This window comes from Amaranthus tricolor, chromosome 2 (genome assembly GCF_026212465.1).
Source record: "Amaranthus tricolor cultivar Red isolate AtriRed21 chromosome 2, ASM2621246v1, whole genome shotgun sequence".
Taxonomy (NCBI): Eukaryota; Viridiplantae; Streptophyta; class Magnoliopsida; order Caryophyllales; family Amaranthaceae; genus Amaranthus; species Amaranthus tricolor.
The window spans coordinates 34,996,011-35,017,392 of NC_080048.1; the positions used below are offsets into that span (position 1 = coordinate 34,996,011).

Below are 21,382 nucleotides of genomic sequence, written 5' to 3' on the forward strand. Positions count from 1 at the left end.
GTTTTTACTTTTCTTTCATTAAATTTATTATTCAATAGAACAGTATACCCAAAATTCTATTTTTTTGATTTAGGTAAACAATATTTATGAGAACTTCGTTAAAGAACAGATCTATTATACCAATAGTAATTGTACGGATATAGAGTAAGTTACCAAAACGACGTAGCACCTTCTTTAGTCGTTTCCAATGTCGATCTCCAAACACCCGGCTGCCCGGCAATTCAAAACCTCGCACGGCTCACCAATTGATTAGGGTTTTTTCTCTCTCTATCTTCTCAACTTGAACGAAAAAAATGGCAACCATGGGAATAAGATCAGCCATTGCAACCGGAGCTAGATTCATGGCGGTTCCATCAAGATCATCATCTTCCATTAATGTCGCTTCAAAGCTTATATCTTCCCCATTTTCATCTTCATCAAATAGAGCCATTTCCTCCGCTTCTAGGTACCAGTTTTCCATCTTACTTTGCTACATTTCTCCGTAGATAGTTTTCTTTCTTTAATTTCGCTTTGGATTCTTTAGGTTGGCTTCAATGTTGGGAATGGTTGAGTCACAAAAGCCGCTTCATAGTGCAATTGCATCTGCTAGGCTTAAGTCAATTCTTTCTCTTGATTCTAGCTGCTGGAGTCAGCTTTCTTTAGGTAATTTCATTCTTGACTTTGAGTATTTCAATTAAACTAATGATTTATTTAAGTTCACCATTGATGATTTGAAGAATGTTAATGTTGTTTGTATTCTACACTCGGTACCCATTTGCTAGATGCTGGAATCTTTTTTTCTATAATTATATTTATGGTTTTCCGAGTTGCTGTTTAAATTCTTCTTTTAGCTTAAGAAATTTGTTGAAACCTGAAAGTGTGTCCTATATGGTTTATTTGTTCACTTGGTCTCTTATTAGCTTTAGGTTTTTGGTTTGGGAGGTATTTTGGGGATCGTTGAGAGCAGGGCCACTAATTGAAATTGCTCAAAAGCGGCCAAAAATAAACCAAATCTGTCCAGAAATCCCTTTTATCAATTTGGAATTTACAAGGGAGTTAGTGAATTCTGGTGGTTGAGGGTGCAATGGTGGTTTCAGGGACCCAACATAGTATTTGGCGGGGGATCCATAAAAGTTTATTGTACCCATTATTGGAGAAAGGAATTGTTGAAAAAATTCTTAAGTAAAAATTGGTTTTGGGTGATTTGAACCGTTGAGCTAGAAGAAAGAAGACATTTGTCTCCAAATCTTAACTTCTAAGCTATTAATATATCAAAATACCTCAAACTTTTAGGGAAGTCAAGGCCACCTTTGGTTAGCACCACTTTTGCGGGTTTGTGCATGAGTTAGTGTGAGTGTGATTATTCAAGATCTAAAAGGACAATATAATGGTGTCATGTCATTTTTATTTGAGTTGAGTGAGGAATGTGTCATAGACTAGCTTAGCCATAGAGATGAGATTTCAATTGATAAAGCAAAATGTATAGGAATGTAACAATTTGTAGGTAAAATGTAAATGTATAACGAAAGATTGAATGTAAACAAAGAACAATTACAAAGAATAGTATACAAGCATTCGAGAAGCTTGTTCTCTCCTAATGAGTATTAAACTCCTCTTAAAATTATTACCCAATGAATGCCTAAATCCCTTCCCTGTCCCCTCTATTTATACTAATTACCTCTACGTTTTATTCCCCCAACTCAACTAATCTCTAAGTATTGTTTAATACTTAATTCCTCTAATACCCCTTCCCAGCTCTTCATGACAGAATGATAAATTAAAGAAATGAATGGAAATAAGAATTTCCTATTTAATGAGATTGTATAAGGCTAAAATCACTATTTACAAATTGTTTCGGTGCTATCTCCAGTGTCCCACTAATTTTCCTCCATTTTGGGATGTTCTAACTTCTAATCATTTTGCTGTATTTTTAAATTTGGAAATGAGACCAAATTCTCTCATCTCATCTCATCTCAAAATCACACACTCTTCTAGTTTGTTTGTTTTTTGTATTTTCCCCTATTCACTTTCAACTTCCAACAAAAGTTTTAAAGTTGAAAAGGCAAATTTATCTAATTTTCTAGAACATAGTAGTCAGTATCTTTGCAAATAGTTGACTACATAGTCTAATACAAGCAATCTAGGATTTTTTAAAGTTGATTTGTGTTATGCTGCTGGGTGGGTAATCGACTTTTGGTAGGCAATTGGGTAATGGGTGATTAAGTCTATGTTTGTTTTCTTTTTATAAGAAACGAACCTCCTTATTATGGATAAAGTAGATTGATTCTCAAAGTTTGCAAGATACGTTTTCTAAAAAAGTTGGTGTCCATGTAATTTAGGAGATTCTTGTGCCATTGCTTTAACTTTTCTTTGGTGGAACTTGGAAGACTTTGACATTGTGTTTTGATTCTTGTTTTACATTTGGTATGTGAATACAATAGTATAAGCCCCCAATCGATCTCCTGAGTGCAGAAATCCTATGGCGTGCTTTTTGAATTTACCGGTGGCTTAAATCTGGACTTCTTATACAGCTATATCACTAATTTATTGTAGCAAATTGTGTAAAGTCTGAAGGTCTAACTAGTGTTGGAGTTTACTTAAATTGACTAACTTGAGTAGCAAAAAAGTTGGTCATGTATTTAGCTATGAACTTCAATTTTCCATGTACAATGCTAATGCAAGGCTGATGATGGGTAGCAAAGTGGTGCTGGTGCAGAATGCAGATTGATTTAACATCATGAAAACCAGTTTTGTGAATTAAGTATTGGAAATCTTGAAGCTAACGAATGCCAGAACACCAAAGTGTACTAGCCTTCTCCAATGAGCACTATAATAATTGGAGAAGATCGGACTGAGGCTTTTTGAAACCTTAGAATTTAAGTGCAGGGGAAATACACAAGACTGGCTAACCCTATTTATACAAAACAAGCTACGTGATTATAGGAAGGAAATAATATGTACCATTAAGATTACTAGTAAATGCCGCCACGTTGACACCAGCTGTAAACAATGTTCTTGAATCTTTTTAATCACCTGCTAAGCTCTGCTGTTTTCTGACAATTGTAACTTGGTGAACCATCATGCTTAATGTGAGTGAGGAAGAAAAAAACACATGTATAACAAATACATCTATCATATCATAAAATAAAGGGATATTTCAAATGGTAGCATTCGACTCTAGCGAAACGCGAATGGTAGCACTTTTCAAGTCTTGTCCATAGTGTAATATTAAGTTTTGTAGCATATGCACAAAGTGACACATCGTATAAATTCACTTTAAAAAACCATTTTAATGAATTGACTAAATTACCCTTATCTTCTTCATTACCCATCTCTTCTCCTTGTCTTCTTTATTATATTGATTTTGCCATTGTTGCTTTTTTCTTCACCCATTCTCTACCATTTTTAGAATCTTGGATAAAGAAAAAGATTTCTGTTATAGACAAATGTAGGTTAGGACTATTATGTGAAATCTGTATCAGTAATTGGACTTCTTAAGTTTTACTCCCTCTGATTCTAATCAAACGGTCCATTTGTTTTTTATACCATTCGCCAATCTCTCTTAGTTTAATTTTTATTCTTAATTTTTAAGTTAAAATATAGTCAAATGTGATCTTCTTTGATTTGTCTCAATGTTACATTATATTACAATACCCAATGCCATTAAGTGGCTTCCACGTAGAGCGAGGTTTGGTGCGTTAGATGTTTGCAACCGTATCCTTGTTAGTGAGTTTTTAATGTTTAACTAAAAAGGAGTTAATGACTGCCAAGTGTTTCATGACTTACAAAAGAAGGAACATGACACTTGCCCATACAATCTTGATTATAATGAGATTCTAGCTGAAGAGACACACTTACACTATGTTTCGATAAGAAGAAATAAAAGAAAAGAAAGGAGAGGAAAATAGAAGGATTGTATTTCTCTCATTCGGATACCAACAGAGGAAGGGAGATAAATGGAAGGGTGACTGGAAGGAAGCACTCTTTCACATTAAGCCAAACAAATCCTTTCAAATTGGAAAGATTTGGACAAAAAACACATAAATTTCCCTTCTACTTCCTTTCCCTTCTGTCTAAAAATATCATTCAAACATAGTATTTATGTTTTATATGAAAAAGTACAAAGAAAACAAATGATTTTTTTGTTTAATATATTTGGACTTGTAAACCAATTGTCTAGCTAGCATAATAGTTCTTATATTTCATCCATTGATGCTATTGTGATTTGTGTGTTCTGTTGGATAATTGCTCTTCAGCGCTCTGACTTTGTTCATTTTTTGTTGCTATAGGATTTGCTTTGCCTTTCTGACGACCTCTGCCTCATCTTTATGGGACAATTACCTGATAGGTGTTTGAAAGTTGTCATAAAACAAGAATGGCCTTGTGGCACTTTAAATTTGTTCCTTGAGTCGACTAGTTCTTATTTTATTTTCCTAAGCATTTTGAGACATGAAGCATATGTATTGTTTGTCTTCATTTTGATGGGCCTAAGTAGGTCATATTCTCAGCCGTGTACTGAACTCGAGAGTAAGATTTAGGGGTTGTTTGGTATTTGCCATGAAATGGAAAGAGATTGGTAACAAATAAGATATGGAAATGGAAATAGTTACCATTACATCAATAAGTTGTTTGGTTTTAGTCTAAGTAATAGAAACAAGTTACTCCTACAAGCTTTGTCCACAAATTAATTGGATGAGTGTAGTGATCTCAATTTTTTTCAAATAATGAAGATGAAGTATTTTTGTTTCCACTGGTTAATGAGTAGTAACAATGTAATGGATTCAAATACCCCATGATAACAAATTATCTTACTTTTCATATTAAACAAACAAGTGGAAATGGTATTTGTTATTTTGTTTTAGTTTCTTACTTGAAATTTTAGCAGACGAAACAGCCCCTTAGTGTATACCCAAGGGAATGAACAATTCATATACGCTGAATTCAACACTCGTTCCGTCTATGAAATTTTATTTTCATCTTGTATCATTAGGTTTCACGAGTTATGTGCACTTTGTTGAATCTTTTGTGTCGTTTATTGGTTCTAGGAGGGGATATGAAAGCATATGCACTTTGAAGATTGGGATAAATGTGGTCCGTACTGCATTGTGAAGAGTGATTCTTGAAAATGATTCGTATTTTATCAAGTAATTTTGAATGTCTACGAAGACAATTGGTTTATGCGTCTGAATAGTTATAATCTATAACAAATGCTACGCCCCCATTCAGATTTCGTAGAGCTATAGGCAAAAGTATGGTTGTACTGGTGATATCCTTACAGCCCGTTTGCTTAGTGGTACTAAATAGTGATTATAGCAATGATTTATAGTATAAAATTTTGTTAATTCCATGTCATTCCCATGGTAATAAAACTTGAAGAAATTAATAACACTTTATGAAGAAATTAATAACAATTTGGTTTAGGTTTAAGTTTAAAATCATTTGGTTTTCATTCTCATTCATCAAAGAGAGGCAAATGCCTCCTATTAATATAAAAGATAGAAATTACAATATGAAAACTAAATAATATAAATATCTTAACTTCCTAAACACTTAAAATAATATTCTAGAATAAAAGAACATTAGAATCAAAATATTCTGCCTATTATTTCCTAAATATTCTGCTTATTATTTCCTACGAAACTTTGATTCAAAAAAATTATTTTGTTTACAAATTTTCATTTCCAACTAATACCACATCTCCCAATGCCAATACATTGGAATGAGATGATTAAAGTTAGACAAGCATCACCATCAACATAGCAAGAGATTTTTCAACCAAAATTACTCTAGTTTTCATTTTCATTATCACCGTTTAACACCACCTACTAAACGGGCCGTTAGGCTTTTGGGCTGTTTACTCTAAATGGCGTCAATTTTGGAAAATTTGAAAAAAATAAGATCATTTAACAACTTAATTCCAAAAATAAGCTTCGTGAAAACTTAATTCCCAAAATAAGCGTCCATACATCCAAACCTAGCCTCGGAGTAAATCGCTGTTACTAACAGCAAAAGACCAAAAAAATAAAAATAAAAATAAAAGGCATAAGTCATTGTTACTTACATCGACTTATGCCTTTTATTTATTTATTTATTTTTTGGTACGAATTAAACTAGCCGTTGTTAATTAGAATAATAGCTGTTACGAACTTGAAAAATAGTCGTTGTAATGATGTTCTATAAATAACTCTATCATTTCCCTATTTCATTATATCCAATCTACATCATTCTTGTTCTATTGAATCAATTTTTAAAGGTAACATAAGGTATTATGTTAGTTTTACTCTCAATTTATAAATGTTAATATTATTTTTGAAAGTTCACTTACGTTACTATATTATATGTATTCCGTAGATGTCAAAGGAGTATTGTATTGAAGAGCTTTGTGATTGTGGTTATGAAGTTGAGATTGATACAGATTCGAGCGACTTCGATCCAGGGCGTGATTTTGTTGCTTGCCCTTTCTACTTGGTTGAAGGATTAGGATGCACATACTTTAGATGGATTGCTCCGGAGGGTACCAAATGGCAGAGAGACTTAATAATATGGCTTGAAAAGGAAAAACAAGAACTTAAAGATGAGGTATTTAATCTAAAGAGACAAATAGATAATATGACACATAGGAAAGAAGAGACTGAAAGGATTATAAGAAAGTTGAAAAAGCCATTTTAGTTAGCGACGGTAGTTTAACTTAACGAATGAACTATGTAATTTAATATGTATTCGTTGAACATGAATGAAATTGTGTTGAATTTTCGATAGCATTTTCCCTATTTGAATATGATTGTTTGTTTGTTTTTGATTAAAGTCATACTGCATTCTTGGGGGAATGATTTATCGCCGAAAAGTCTGAGTACTTAACATCATTTCATTCATAATAAACGTGTGATAATACGATAAAAATATATACATCTACATATATGTTACAATTTATACACAAAAGACCAAATGTTACAAATATTAAGTATGTACAAATGTTCAATATATACAAACAGTATTCTAATGTTAATCCTCCTCCTGTACCCTATCTAACTGTGACGGTTTACGACGGCTCCTACGATAGTAAGAGGCCGTCGCATGACGCTCGGGTAAGGGAGGTGATTGATACTGTGATGATGTGGCACCCTGTGAGGACCCAGCACCGTAGTCCGGGCACGTTAAGTCAACCTCCTCAAGATGAACGTCGGCATGATGAAAAGATGACCTGTACTCGTACATAGTAGTGTCGGGCGCAGTCACTTCCGAAATGAAGTGTTGAAACTGCGTCCCTAGTAGTATGCCTTGGGCAATCTCCCGTCTTTTAACGAAATAATCATTAACACGATAGAAGGTGAACTCCACAAGAGTAGTTATGGGCAAGAAACGTACACCCTTCATCACGTTATTGAACACTTCGGCTAAGTTGGTATTAGTAACACCATACCTATATCCTCCATCATGACATATTGACCATTTACACATATCACCAACTTGATCAATCCAAAAAAGAGCCTCTTGGTTAGCAACACCAATGGCCTTCAATCCCTCGATGACCTTATGTGATTGTCTTTGCTCTGCAGTCCGTCAATACATCTTCTTCAACTTCACATTACCCATTTGACGGTTGAAGTTACTTAACAAATGCCGCAAGCAAGATCTATGATGGGCGTTCGGAGGTTGCCATTCCGGCTCCTCCATGGTTGCTAGAATGCCCGCATGTCTATCGGAAATAACACATAACCCTGGACTATGCATCACATGCTTACGCACACACGCCATAAACAAAGACCACGCGGCTATGCATTCTTTCTCGACCAAAGCAAAGGCAAGCGGGAAGATTCCCTTGTTCCCATCTTGGGCAATCGCAGTTAACAACGTATGGCGATACTTACCATACAAATGTGTTTCGTCAATGGTAATAAGGGGTTTGCAATACTTGAATCCCTCAATACTAGGTTGGAAAGCCCAGAACACGCGTTGGAAAGTTCTAATACTAGGACGGACGTACACACCAACATCATTATCTTCCTTAAAGAACCACTCAACTACAGTCTCGGGGTTTGAAACTTGCAGTGCCTTCAAAAAAGCGTGGAAGAAGAGGATAAGAATCTTCCCATGTACCATAGATGGAGAGAAGAGCTTGCTGTTTAGCACACCATGCTTGCTTATAGGTCACTTCGACACCAAATTGGTCTTTCACCATTTGACACACAACAGAGATCTTAATTGATGGGTCTTGAGCAACACAATTTCTAATAAGATTGTTAATCACAGAAGATGTCAAATAAATGTGCCCAGCTGACACATTTTCAGTACTTAATACACAACCCTCATGCTTCCCTTTATACGTAACAATCTCCCATGATGGCGAATAGGAGCTCTTCCTAGCCCTAAGCCTCCAACCACACCCTCTCTTACACTTTAAGGTGAGCACAGTTTCATTTGAAGTCTCAGTTCGATACTCAACGTTCCTACGAATATGATACAATCTAATAGCGTCCAACAAGGGATCCTTGTTATCAAACATCATACCCTTTTGAAACTCTCCTTCATCGGTGTAGGTTGTATCATAATCCCAAGACCTCCAAGAGTTGTCCTCAATGTGTTCATTTAGAGGGGGAACCAGTGCATAGGGTGTAGGAGCAATGATTGTTGGAATGTTGCCTAAGCTCATGTCATTAGCTAGAGCCTCCTCGTCAACTCCCACATTGTCCTCAGAAGGAGCTTCTATGAATTCATTACTCTCACTATTAACATCACCCCACGACTCATTTGTATCTTCTAAGTTAAAGTATCATCATTTGTGACTTGAAATTGAAGTTAATTGGGTTCATTAAAAGGATAAGAGGAAGATGGCATAAAGGGATTTTGGGTTTTTTGGGTAGAGAAGGGCGTATGAGAAGGAGCAGAAGAAGTTATATTTATGAATGCATTTGTTTCCACAACATTGATATCTTCATTCCCTAGGGGTACCTCTTCTACATATAACTCTAAAGAATGAGTAGGGGTAGACCTTGAATACTCCCACATTGCATCTATAGCCTCCTCATCCTCAACTGGAAAAGCTAACAAATCTCCACTCAGATTGTACTTAAAACTTAAATTAACAGTACTTCTTGTAGTGTCAATGCCAATCTTAGAGCATATAATATGTTTAAATTCATTCAAATCCATATATGAGTTGCATGCAAACAGTTTACGTCTTCCCCCAACATACTTAACATTGTTACTAGTTGATCGAATTGAACCATTCCAAAAGCATACAACAATCACACGAAATGAATCCATTTCTACAACAATACATACAAAATCAACATCACCATCAGGTTCATAAATATATGACCACTATACATTTTAAATTCAACAACGAATTCACGAACAAACTTTTAATTATGAAGATCAAGGTAAATAACAACTAGATTCGACATATTCGTAGAGTTTAAGTGTAAATGACCACTATACATGACATACATTTTAAAATCAACACCAAATGAAAAATTTATAACGTACCTCAATAAGCTGTAGATCAACAAGAATTAGTAAATTGCAAGTTTATGAACCTACATTAATGTGAAAGTTGATTAACATTCAATAAACCCTAATTTTTTAAAAATGAAAAAAAACACAAAAAAAAGTACCTTAGGTCGATGTAGGAAGATGACAGAACTAATTAGTGGTACAAATACTCGTGAAGTGAAATGAGGGAGAAGGAATCTGGAAAATTATAACAGCCATAAGTCATTGTTAGTAACAGCGACTTATGCCTTTTATTTTATTTATTATTTTTTTTGTCTTTCGCTGTTAGTAACAGCGATTTACTCCGAGGTTAGATTTGGATGTACTAACGCTTATTTTGGGAATTAAGTTTTCACGAAGCTTATTTTTGAAATTAAGTTGTTAAATGATCTTATTTTTTTCAAATTTTCTCAATTTGATACTCTTAACCATGAGTTCTCTATGTTTGATCGTTTATGCATTCATTCTTGTTCTTTTCCCATTGTTTCAAGTCTTAGCTTTCAGGTGGATACAATTTGCGTACCAAGCCCAATGGGATAATCATTGTTTCATTCAGGTTATTTGGTTGATATCGGGTCAAATTTTTGGGTCGGTTCAAAATTAAGTTTTGTATTCACATTGATTTTTACATAATTTTAATTTATTATGAAGTCGGATTGGTTACAAGGTTGTGTAAATATCGGGTCATTAGATGTATTTTGAACGTCTTGATTTACATTATTCAATATACCTAATTTACCAATAACATGGTCAAAGCATCCTAGTCAATAAGCCAATAATATCGAGTCTTGCCACTTAAATGATTATTAGAATTGTTTGTCGAAGAGCTACCAAGTCAAGAAGACGTTGCCATTGAAATATAAAGTTGTTATAAATGATAGAATTAAATTATGACAAAAAATGTGTATTTTAATTTTTTATTTTTTTTTGTGAAATTGGAGAATTTTAGAGTTTTAGAGGATGTTGGAAGAGCCTAAAAATTATTATATTGATGTGGTTTTTTTTTTTTTTTGCAAAAATCAAAAGCTCTTTAATCTTTAATTAGGCTTTATGTAAATTTATGGTAAAATTATGATAGGACCTACGTGCAATAATAAAGTAGTACTACTTGTGCATTTAATTTGCGTAACTTTTCATTTTGAGCTATTCAACTTATTTTGCATTATTTTTTTATGTGGAAATTAATCTCACTATGTTTTTTGATTTCAACTGCATATTTAAACAATTTTTTGATATCATTCACACAATTCATTTTTCATCTTTATTTAATGTGGTACTTTTATAATTTCTCATACATTTCTTAAAAATTACTATTCCCTTCGCCTTACTCATTTGCATCAATTGTTATTTTGGTCTGTATTACTCATTTTGAATCATATTTATTTTCAGATAATAGTCCACCACTTTCTTTTGATTTCATATATACATTTTAACTCTCTTTTAGTTCTATTCACACAATTTATTCTATGTTTTCATCTTTTATCAATATCCATTTTTTTTTAAATAACACTATTTCTCTTTAATGCAAAATTAAAGGGTCAGAGTATTATTCTTTCTGATTTAATCCATGTCAGACAGATGGAGTATTTAATTTCTTTTACAATAACATAGCAAATACTATTTGAGTTAATTTATATATTTTACATAATAAATTACATTTATATATTCTTAGAAGTATATTTAATTGAAAAAATAATAATATGTTGTTCCCTCTTAATCAACATAAATATTCATAATTTTTAAATATTCATAATTTAATATATAAATGATCAAAATAGCACATTAGATGACTCAATATTAAAAAAAATAACACATTAGATTGTGTAAAAAGTTAAAAATAATAGTATTTCCTCCGTCCCTTATAGAGGTTCCCATATGCTGTTTTGGCGTGTATTTTTCTATTTGTATTACAAGTTTTGGATAAAAACAACCTTATTTATCTTCATTTAATATTTTAATAATGCATATGGTCTCAACATATCTTTGACTAACTTTATTTTAATATTTTTATATTTCTTACGGTCCCCATATATTTTTCACTAACTTTATAAACATATTTTTTTTTTATTATTTGTAGTCTTCATATATTTTCTACTAACTTTCTTTAATATTTTTTTAATGTTTAGGGGCCCCACTTTTTCTCAATTAAATTTATTATTCAATAAAATAATATAATTACTATTTTAATGATTCTATTTTTCTTAATTTCTATGAACATTCCTTATGGGAATTTCATAAAGAAACAAAGAAAAAACTCCCTCCGAACCAATTTAGTTGTCCCATTTTCTTATTTGGCAAAGTCTTTTTAGTTGTCCTATTTATATTTTTGTCAATATTTTTTTACCTAAATATCCTTAGTTCACGCAAGTAATTACGAATATACCCCCATATACCTTACTTATCCAACTACCCTTCGCTACTTACCCTTTACTACTTACCCGTTTTAATGGACTTCACACCATCCTTAATAACCGTGCCCAAGTAAATGGGACATATAATAGAACGGAGAAAATACATTTCTAATTGTGACCGTTTTATCAAAAGATAATATTAGAGCGTAACGGGTACTCCAAAACAAGGTAGAAGGTACCTATATATACCTATTACTTACCATTTTACTTCTAACATTCAAACACAAATGTAAAAAAATAAAAATCAACAAAAAAAAAACCCCAAAAATAAAAAAACCAAACCATGGAAATAATTAATCTTCTTCCTCAAATTCATTTCCTTTCAATTTTCTCTCTCTTCGTCTGTTTAATTTCCAAATCAAATTCTCAGTCATTTCTAGGTGTTAATTACGGCGAAGTGGCCGATAATCTCCCACCGCCAGACGCCACCGCTAATCTACTCAAAACGCTGTCGTTTTCAAAGATCAGATTGTACGGAGCGGACCCTGCAATCATAAAGGCACTCGCTAATACTGGAATATCCATTGTTATTGGTGCTTCTAATGGTGATATACCGGCTCTTGCTTCCGATCCGGGTCATGCTACTCAGTGGGTTAACTCAAACGTGTTGGCTTATTATCCTGCTAGCAACATTATTCTTATTACTGTTGGTAATGAGGTTGTTCTTTCTGGTTCGTCTTTTCTACTCCCTCTTATTCACATCATTTTTACCTTTTTTTAATGCACTATTCACCGATTAGATAAGATTTTATTTGATTTTATTAATACTAGGAGTACTATTTCATATTTCCTTCGTTTTTATATGATTTTCTCAAATAAAATTAATAAATTTTAGTGATAGATTATCATTTCTCATTAATGTATATCAAAATATATTCACCTTGGGCGATATACTTTCTAAATATTAATTTTTTAGAATTTTTAAAAACTCATGCTTAAATTATTTGACTTTTAATTAATATAAGTATATTGCAGTAATTTCTTTTCCTTGTTTTTGTAAATAACAGGTTGTTTACTTGTTTTTGCTTATTTACTCTTAAGTATCACATTTGTTTAATGTAGAATTTTTGTTTTTTTTGAAATTTAATGTGGTAATATTGAGTTTTCAATTTTTCAGTGTGTAAGATAAATATATTAGACAAAACATTAAGTTTTTCCCTAATTCTTTTTGAGCTCTGTCACGATTTTAACTGTCCAATTTAAACTATTTAAAAAAATGTTTCCCGTAATGATGTTTGTTTTTATGAAAATGTTATTACGATTAAATTTAATAAAAATCTCAATCTTTTATCTATCAAATTAAGTCAAAAGCTTAAAATTACGGCGTGAATAAAAATTAATTTTGTCCACTGCGGTAAATAAAACAAAAAAACTCGGAAATTGTCTCTAATAAATTGATAATCTATTTATTCCTATTCAACCAAAAGGAATATAATTTGATAATGTAAAACGGAAATTGTCTAATAAATCAAATATTGCTCTCTAAAATATATTAACCCATCATTCATTAATTAAACCCGATATTAGATATATTTGATAAAAAAACTCACTCATTGTTATAATCATGTTCAAACCTTATGCAAATGTTAATTTTATGTATTTTTTTACAATTTCCCTAATCTAAAAGGGTTATGTTATTTCTTGATGCTTAAATTAAACCAAACTTGTGTGGTAAAAGTATAAAGATAACATGTTCTGTGATTTAATTAAGTATTAGTCTTAATAATATGAAAAGTGAGAAGGAAAGAACATAAAAAGTAAAGAAGGAAGAAAGGTCTCAACTTGGAATAGAATCTTACTATTATTATAGTAGATGTGATTGAAAAGTTAGTACTATTTCTGATTGTTTAAATTTGATAGGGAAATATTGTGCTCATTGGTTTCGATTTTACAATATTTTTTATTTTGGTCTATTTAAAATTGTTATATTTCCATTTACATATTTAATTTATTTTAGTATTATCTATATTTTTTCACTAATTATAAATCACATTTTAACCTAGAGAGGTAATTTTTGAATTATATCCTAAAAGTTAAATATTCGAGTCCCATTATAATCACCGGAGATTTTCATGATCGTTAACATTTGGACCCCTAATAGTTGGTGCACACAAGCTCACCAAAATATCGAATTATAAAAAAATAATATTTTTTTACCCACTGTTTTCCATTTCTTAAATATTGTCTAAAGTTGATAGAGAGTTTTTCATAGAAATGTCACTAACTTTTAGGTGAGGCCCCTAGTCCATAAATTTTGTGTATTAAAATTAAGAAGTTATGGGTGGATCTTGGAAATTGTTAAGAGTGGGGTCAAACTTATATTCCAAACTTCGAGTGGATTTACAATTTGTGGTTCTTGGAAATTTTGTGTAGTAAAAGTCTTAGTCTTAATCTTTCTGTTTTTATTTGTTTTTTTTCATTTACTTTTTGTGCTGATCACAATGTAAACTTCAAACTCAAATAATAAAGTTTTTAAAAATTCTAAAAAGTTAATATTTAAAAACTATATATTGAAACGAATTTATTAAGATTCTATATAAATATATTTTTTTTATATAGATCGATATAGTCAAAGTTTGACATTAAAATTCGTAAATTTTATTTGAGAAAAACATATGAAAACAGAGGGACTCCTTGACCAGTGTTATCACCCTAGTTAATCAAATGAAAGTATTATATGATACTAATTTGATAAAAATTAATTGTTAGTTATTAGTTATTTATTAGAGCAAAATTAAGTTAAAAAGCTAAAAATGTACTTATGAAAAGCTTTTTGCAATCAACTGACTTTAAATTCACCAAATGTTTTTTTTTTACTATTTAACGAACTAAAACGCTAAAAGTTAGAAAAAACAAACAAAATACCTTTTCCTAAATTCATTCAAAAAGGGGCTAATTTGAAAGTAAAAAATATTGTACTGTGCCTTTGAGCTTGCCGCTGAAAGTGAAGTATTATTGTATTTATTGATGACCAATTGTAATATGCAGGGGACCAGAATTTGATATCTCAGTTATTGCCAGCAATGCAAAATATCCAAAATGCTCTAAACGCTGCACAACTGAAAGGAAAGATTGCTGTCTCAACGGTCCATTCTATGGCTGTTTTGGGTCAATCCGACCCGCCATCATCTGGGGCATTCAATTCTGCATATACAGACATTATGAAACAATTACTTGATTTCCAAAGACAAAATGGTTCTCCTTTGACCATTAACCCATACCCGTTTTTCGCTTACCAAAGCGACCCGAGGCCTGAAACTCTTGCTTTTTGCCTATTTCAGCCTAACGCGGGTCGGGTTGATTCAGGAACAAACATCAAGTACATGAACATGTTTGATGCCCAGGTGAGCTGGAAATATAAAAAAACAATGTTCTTTTGTTATGTCTCTTTTTTGGTATTTTATTACTATATTTCATGGACTTGTGACTTAGATGCTTCTATTATTCCATAAGCGTGTTGCTAAACTTCGCCACCCTTTTTATTTTTTCGCCACCCCCCTCCAAATGAAATTACGAATTTGTCCCTGATTTTTTGAAAATTACAATTTTGCCACTCATTTCAAATTTTTTATTTATAATAATAATAATAATAAAAACAACAATAATAAAATTAAATAATAATAATTATTATTAAAAAAAAAAAAAAAAAAGTTGAGTCGCCCAAAATTGGGCGACTAAACCATGGTCGAGTCGCCCAGATCTGGGCGACTGAACCATGGTCCAGTCGCCCAATTTTGGGCGACTCAAATTTTTTTTTTTTTTTTCTTTTTGGAAAATAATAATAATAATAATAATAATAATAATAATAATAATAATATTAATACTAATAATAATATAATAAAAAATTAATAATTATTAAATAATGGCTTGTGCAGGTCTCGAACCTGTGACCTTCACGTTAATAATACAACGCTCTAACCAACTGAGCTAATAAACCACATTAATCTATAAATTATTATTATTAGTGTTAATATTATTATTATTATTATTATTATTTTCCAAAAAGAAAAAAAAAAAAAAAAAAAATTGAGTCGCCCAAAACCATGGTCCAGTCGCCCAAATTTGGGCGACTCGACCATGGTTCAGTCGCCCAATTTTGGGCGACTCAACTTTTTTTTTTTTTTTTGAATAATAATTATTATTATTTAATTTTATTATTGTTGTTTTTATTATTATTATTATTATTATTGTTATTATTATTATTATTATTACTGTTATTATTATTATTAATTTTATTTATTATTATTATTTAATTTTATTATTGTTGTTTTTATTATTATTATTATTATTATTATTATTATTATTATTATAAATAAGAAATTTGTAAGGAGTGGCATTTTTGTAATTTTTTAAACTACAGGGGCAAATACGTAATTTTAGAGGGGGTGGCGAAAAAATGAAAAGGGGTGGCGAACTTTAAGGATCGGGATTCCATAATTGGGTTAGGTAGGTTAATGACAAGAGTCAACAAACTTTTAGACCAATCTAGATTAAGAATGACTCAAATCAATTCATTTTTCTACACCAGTCATATTCATAATGTTTGATTAGTATTGTAGTTGACTTATGACTTATAAGTATCATACAAGTCAAGTTTCTTTAGATGAGCTTAATCTAGAACAAATGGAAATGTGACAGGTATTGCAAGGGGAAAAGTAAAAATACACTATGATTTTTTTAGGTCCAGTTTATTTTACATTTTTCAAAAATTTTAGAGCCTAAAAACAAGTAAATTAACATCAAGTCTTGTATGAGATCGTCTTACCGTGAGACAGGCCCATACAAGTAGCCCATTAGTAAAAAAACATTAAAAAAAACAATGAAATATGAATTCGCACTTATACAAGAAACAATTTTTTTAAATAGTTGACGCTGGCCCATTTGAAGTAGTCTCACGGTGAGACTGCCTCAATAAAAATTAGTGGTAAAATACTAAAGAATAAATAAACAAATATTGAGCCCCTTAATTTAAATGTGGCCAGACACCTTGCACATGACATATGTCCAAAACCTTGCAACAAGATATGTAGAAATAGAAGATAATTTGTGTAATCAAATTAGTTATGATGGTCTATGGCTGGGATGAACAACCTATAATAACTATATTTATGTGTCAAATTGTTTCAATATACCTAACATAGAGGAATTTGGAGTTTTTATTTAGTTTTGGTAGTCTCTTTCCCGGGCCCTTGCCATGAGGGACGCTTTGTATGCCAAATTGCTCTTTTAATTTACTTTTGCCACACTTTTTTAGGGCCCTCACCATTCGGCGAAACTTTGTGCACCAAACTGCCCTTTTGATTTAAGCTATATTTCTTGAATAATATAGCAATTACGTGATAATTAATTGTAATAATCAAATACATATAATTAATCCTGAAATGAACAAATTCCTCGTTTATATGGAATGTAATGGATGTAGCTTTATGTATCTCCCTTTATTTCGAATTGGGTTTAAGTTATATTTCTTACATTTGGATCCTTGAACTTCTTCACAAACTTCCCTCTGGCATGATTATAGTTCATTGTTTTGGTTGTCTCAATACCAATATTTCTCTTCCTATACAGGGGAGAATCAAGGCTCGGGCCTGCCAATGCTATGGCATGAGTCATATGATAAAAAAACCTATTAATATTGAAATGTCTAACATATCACAAAGAAAAATGGTTGCTGGGCTGGTTTAGTACACTTGCAGAGATGAGCGTCCAACTTACCTTATTAAACCGCTCTCCGTTATGCTCCACTAACCCTACTGATATAATTTTATGCATGACTTCTTGTGTGAGCAACCATGAGAGTGACTTCCTTGTCTTTCTTGCCTCATTATTGATTGGGGAATGGAAAATTATATACCCTTTTTAACATTGATGCTCGATGACAGGTTGGTTAAGTGGGTCAGTGCAATTAACTCAGACCCACATTTTCTTTTTGTCCTACTCCATGGGCCATTAGGGGGGAAAAAGGTGTAAACAGTATGTCAAATCAGCTGTAATTTGTTTGAAAAAAATGTTATGCTTATTACCTTTTATTTCTTGATTTTTGATTTCCAATTGCATTAATCCGTAATATCCACTGATTAAAAAAACAATTAGGGAATTCTGGCTGAAATGTTATGATCCAAGTAGTATTCCTAGTGTTTTTTTGGCTGAGCAGCTGAGATTTCAGGTTGATGCAGTGCGTTCTGCCCTTAATGCCATGGGATACAAGGACATAGAGATAGTGGTGGCTGAGACTGGGTGGCCGTATCGTGGGGACAGCAATGAAGTTGGTCCTAGCGTGGAAAATGCAAAGGCTTATAATGGAGGCCTGATTTCACACCTTAGATCCATGGTGGGGACGCCATTGATGCCCGGGAAATCAGTAGATACATATATTTTTGCTCTTTACGACGAGGATTTGAAGCCCGGTCCAACTTCTGAAAGATCATTTGGCCTTTTTAAGCCTGACTTGTCGATGACATATGATGTTGGTCTATCCAAGAAGAGTAGTCCGGTAAATCAACTCCCCCTCCCCCCCCCTTCTTTATCTATTGTTATGATGCTCAGCTATGATATACATATACATCACTTTTGTCAGATTTGTCACTTATATCAACGAGTCAAAGGTCAATTAGAAACAACCTATTTGTTATCACCAACAAGGTTAAGACTATGCACCAACCCTTCCTCCCAAACCTTGCCTAGATGCGTTGGAGCCATTTAATGGCATTGGGGGTGTTACAATGTGAATGAGATGCTTGTGTACTTTCGTCAAGTTATGTTTGGCTTTTGAGGTTAGGTTGAAACATTAGTTTGTGTTGAGTAAAGGAATGTTTTCTACCACACCGGCCAACTATACTTCAAGTGACTTGGGCACAAAATAAGATGTATGTCTTTACAATAAGTTGTAACCTGTTGATTACAATAACTGGTAGATATGCACATGATGTTTGCTAGTCACTGCCAGGGGTCAATCAGAAACAACCTCATGTTATTATCACTTATCAGGATAAGGTTGCGTGCATCTGACCCTCGAACTCTTGTTTTTCCCCAAAATATGCGAACATGTCGGTATAACAACATTTTATTATCGGGCGTAATGTTAGTTATTGTTTAAATTTTTAGGCCCCATCAACAACGCCATCGAAAAGCCCGTTGACTCCCTCAACACCAACTACCCCATCTGCTCCCTCGACCACACCAGGTGTGACGCCTTCTCCAAAACCTTCAGGAACATGGTGTGTGCCAAAGCAAGGCGTTTCAGATGCTCAGTTGCAGGCCAATCTAGACTATGCTTGTGGTCAAGGAATCGACTGCAGTAAAATTCAAGCTGGTGGGCCCTGTTTTGACCCCAACACAGTGTCTTCTCATGCTGCTTATGCTATGAATCTCTATTATCAGGCGGTTGGCAGGACTCCTGGTAGCTGTGATTTCACACAGACAGCAACACTTACTTCCACTAATCCTAGTAAGTTTTATTATAGTTCATCATACAAAAAGCTTTTGAAAATTTATCTACCATTCATATGCTATTCTCTGATAAAATTTTCTCATCCACTCAAAATTTTACCAAATTTTCAAGAGTTTCGATGTAATTCTTTTCTAAATAGTAAGTTTTTGTGGTTGGTAACTTCTTACAATGCAGATCCAAGAAAAAAGTCCATGAAAGCAAAAAGTACTAGTATGTACAGAAAAAATTCAATACAAATATATATACAAAATAACCACAAAAATATAAAAAAATTATAACAATTTTAGAACATAGTACCTTCACATCATACAATAAAACTCATGGATGTCTTCATGTTTGACGGACGCAGTACCTACCTTGCCGTGTTATGACTCGTTTTGCGGGCATCGGAATGTGAATTTTTAACTTGAATTAAATTCATTTTATCGTAGGAATTTTAGCTGTCTAGAAAATATATATTTAAATAAGAACTTATAATAGACCTTTTGGAACTTAGAATACATTTTCAATAAATATAATGATGGTTAATATGTTATAATAACCATGTATAATGGTTGTTACTCCAAGATTCAAATCAAATTAAACGTATCAGCGTTTTATGGTTTGTAAGCTCAAAATCTGTTATACAACGGTCGTTATGTAATGTAAAACTTATTTGTAAAACTTAACACTTGATGAATTTACAGTGGTAGAACCATAATCCCAAAAGATTGAAGCTAACTAACTTAGTGAGTTTGATGAAACAAATTTCGTATCAAAATTCCAAATTTGGGTTTTTAACGCTAACTAAAGTGTTCTATAATTTTTTGATTGAAGCCATTTTTCTTCACTTTTTCAAATTATATATTCATATGAGAAAACAAGTCTTTGTTAGCTGAATACATACTCTATATATCATGCATCTATCACCATCAACTTTTGTGACCACATTCTAAATTTCTTATATCAAATCATTAGCCCATTGTGCCAAATATCTTTTAAAATCTTAGCTTAACATGTGACCACCAACCTTTACTCTTTGTTTCTTTTTGGCACATATGGTTCATTTGTCTAGATATGTATACCCTACATTGCCATACCTCGAGATCTTTTTTCGCTGTAGTTTACCCCTATATGGATCGCACTTATAAAAAAAGCTCGATCAAAATATTTCGCTATATTTGCGTATTTAAGATATACACATCCTAACATTCGTATTTGCGACACTTTTCTAGTGATGGATCTCAAACACTTTGTCGAGGAGGATTTCAAAAAAATCTTAGCAACGGATTTTAGGTTGAGAACATTGGCAAGGCGATGAGTGAACATTTAACCCGATAATATATGATTCTTTTAGATTCTATTTTACTCACTTGATTAATACCTTTTGTAAAACTTTTGTAGGCTATGGTTCATGTGTATTTCCAGGTGATGGGAATACAAGACTATCTATAGGAGTTGGTGTGAAAAAAGATAGCTCTACTAGCCCAAGAGTTGATTTTGGTATGCATTGGTCTTGGTTGTGGTGTATATGTTTCATCTTTCTCCCTTGATTCGTAAAGCTCTCTTCTCTCGTTTACTGGAGTGTGGCTCGTCCTCTCTTTCTCCGCCACCGTCTTGCGTCCTGCAGTAATTCGTTGACCCCCACATATGCATTAGAGAAGAGTTTTGGCCTTTCGGGCAAATGTGGGAGGAGATGGATTTCATCGTGAGACTAAAAATTGAGTATATAGAGTTGTAAACATGAATATTTATGAGTTTTGTATGAAAGTTGTATGTAGTAAAATTTCTATACTTTTTGGGGATATGAAAGTTTTGATGCTTTTTGTTATCCGGTATGCATAATAAACCTAAATTGAAATTTAATCTTTCATCAGACTCTTGAATTTGAACATTAATTCGAAAGTAATTATAGGTAAGTAATTCGATTAATATGAAGTTAAACGTATTGAATAGTGACTTGAAAGGGTGGAAATTGAACTAGATAAACTATTGTTAGTTGGATAAAATTAATGTGGACTCTAATTATGGTGATCCGTATATAAATTTCATGTAAAGTTAAGACTCACTA

General features: G+C 32.5%; 2 protein-coding genes across 2 annotated transcripts; both read left to right on the plus strand.

Moving 5' to 3' along the window:
- Positions 1–170: 170 nt before the first annotated feature.
- LOC130806487 (uncharacterized) lies at positions 171–4,570 on the plus strand. Its single transcript, XM_057671598.1, has 3 exons — positions 171–445; positions 524–642; positions 4,269–4,570. Exons 1-3 carry the CDS (start codon positions 294–296, stop codon positions 4,286–4,288), a joined length of 291 nt encoding a protein of 96 aa, XP_057527581.1. The 5' UTR covers positions 171–293; the 3' UTR covers positions 4,289–4,570.
- Positions 4,571–12,087: 7,517 nt separating this feature from the next.
- LOC130806488 (glucan endo-1,3-beta-D-glucosidase-like) lies at positions 12,088–21,140 on the plus strand. The gene is made up of 5 exons (XM_057671599.1): positions 12,088–12,553; positions 14,871–15,226; positions 18,049–18,375; positions 18,987–19,329; positions 20,716–21,140. The coding sequence occupies exons 1-5, from the start codon at positions 12,166–12,168 to the stop codon at positions 20,862–20,864; spliced, it is 1,563 nt and encodes a 520-aa protein (XP_057527582.1). The 5' UTR covers positions 12,088–12,165; the 3' UTR covers positions 20,865–21,140.
- Positions 21,141–21,382: the final 242 nt, after the last annotated feature.

Excerpts from the sequence above, each read along its gene's own strand:
- LOC130806488 (XM_057671599.1), top strand. The coding sequence starts at position 12,166 with ATGGAAATAATTAATCTTCTTCCTCAAATTCATTTCCTTTCAATTTTC. Across the intron at positions 18,376-18,986 it reads TATCCAAGAAGAGTAGTCCG|GCCCCATCAACAACGCCATC; the intron begins GTAAATCAACTC and ends TTAAATTTTTAG. Across the intron at positions 19,330-20,715 it reads ACTTACTTCCACTAATCCTA|GCTATGGTTCATGTGTATTT; the intron begins GTAAGTTTTATT and ends AAACTTTTGTAG.
- LOC130806487 (XM_057671598.1), top strand. The coding sequence starts at position 294 with ATGGCAACCATGGGAATAAGATCAGCCATTGCAACCGGAGCTAGATTC. Across the intron at positions 446-523 it reads GCCATTTCCTCCGCTTCTAG|GTTGGCTTCAATGTTGGGAA; the intron begins GTACCAGTTTTC and ends TGGATTCTTTAG. Across the intron at positions 643-4,268 it reads CTGGAGTCAGCTTTCTTTAG|GATTTGCTTTGCCTTTCTGA; the intron begins GTAATTTCATTC and ends TTGTTGCTATAG.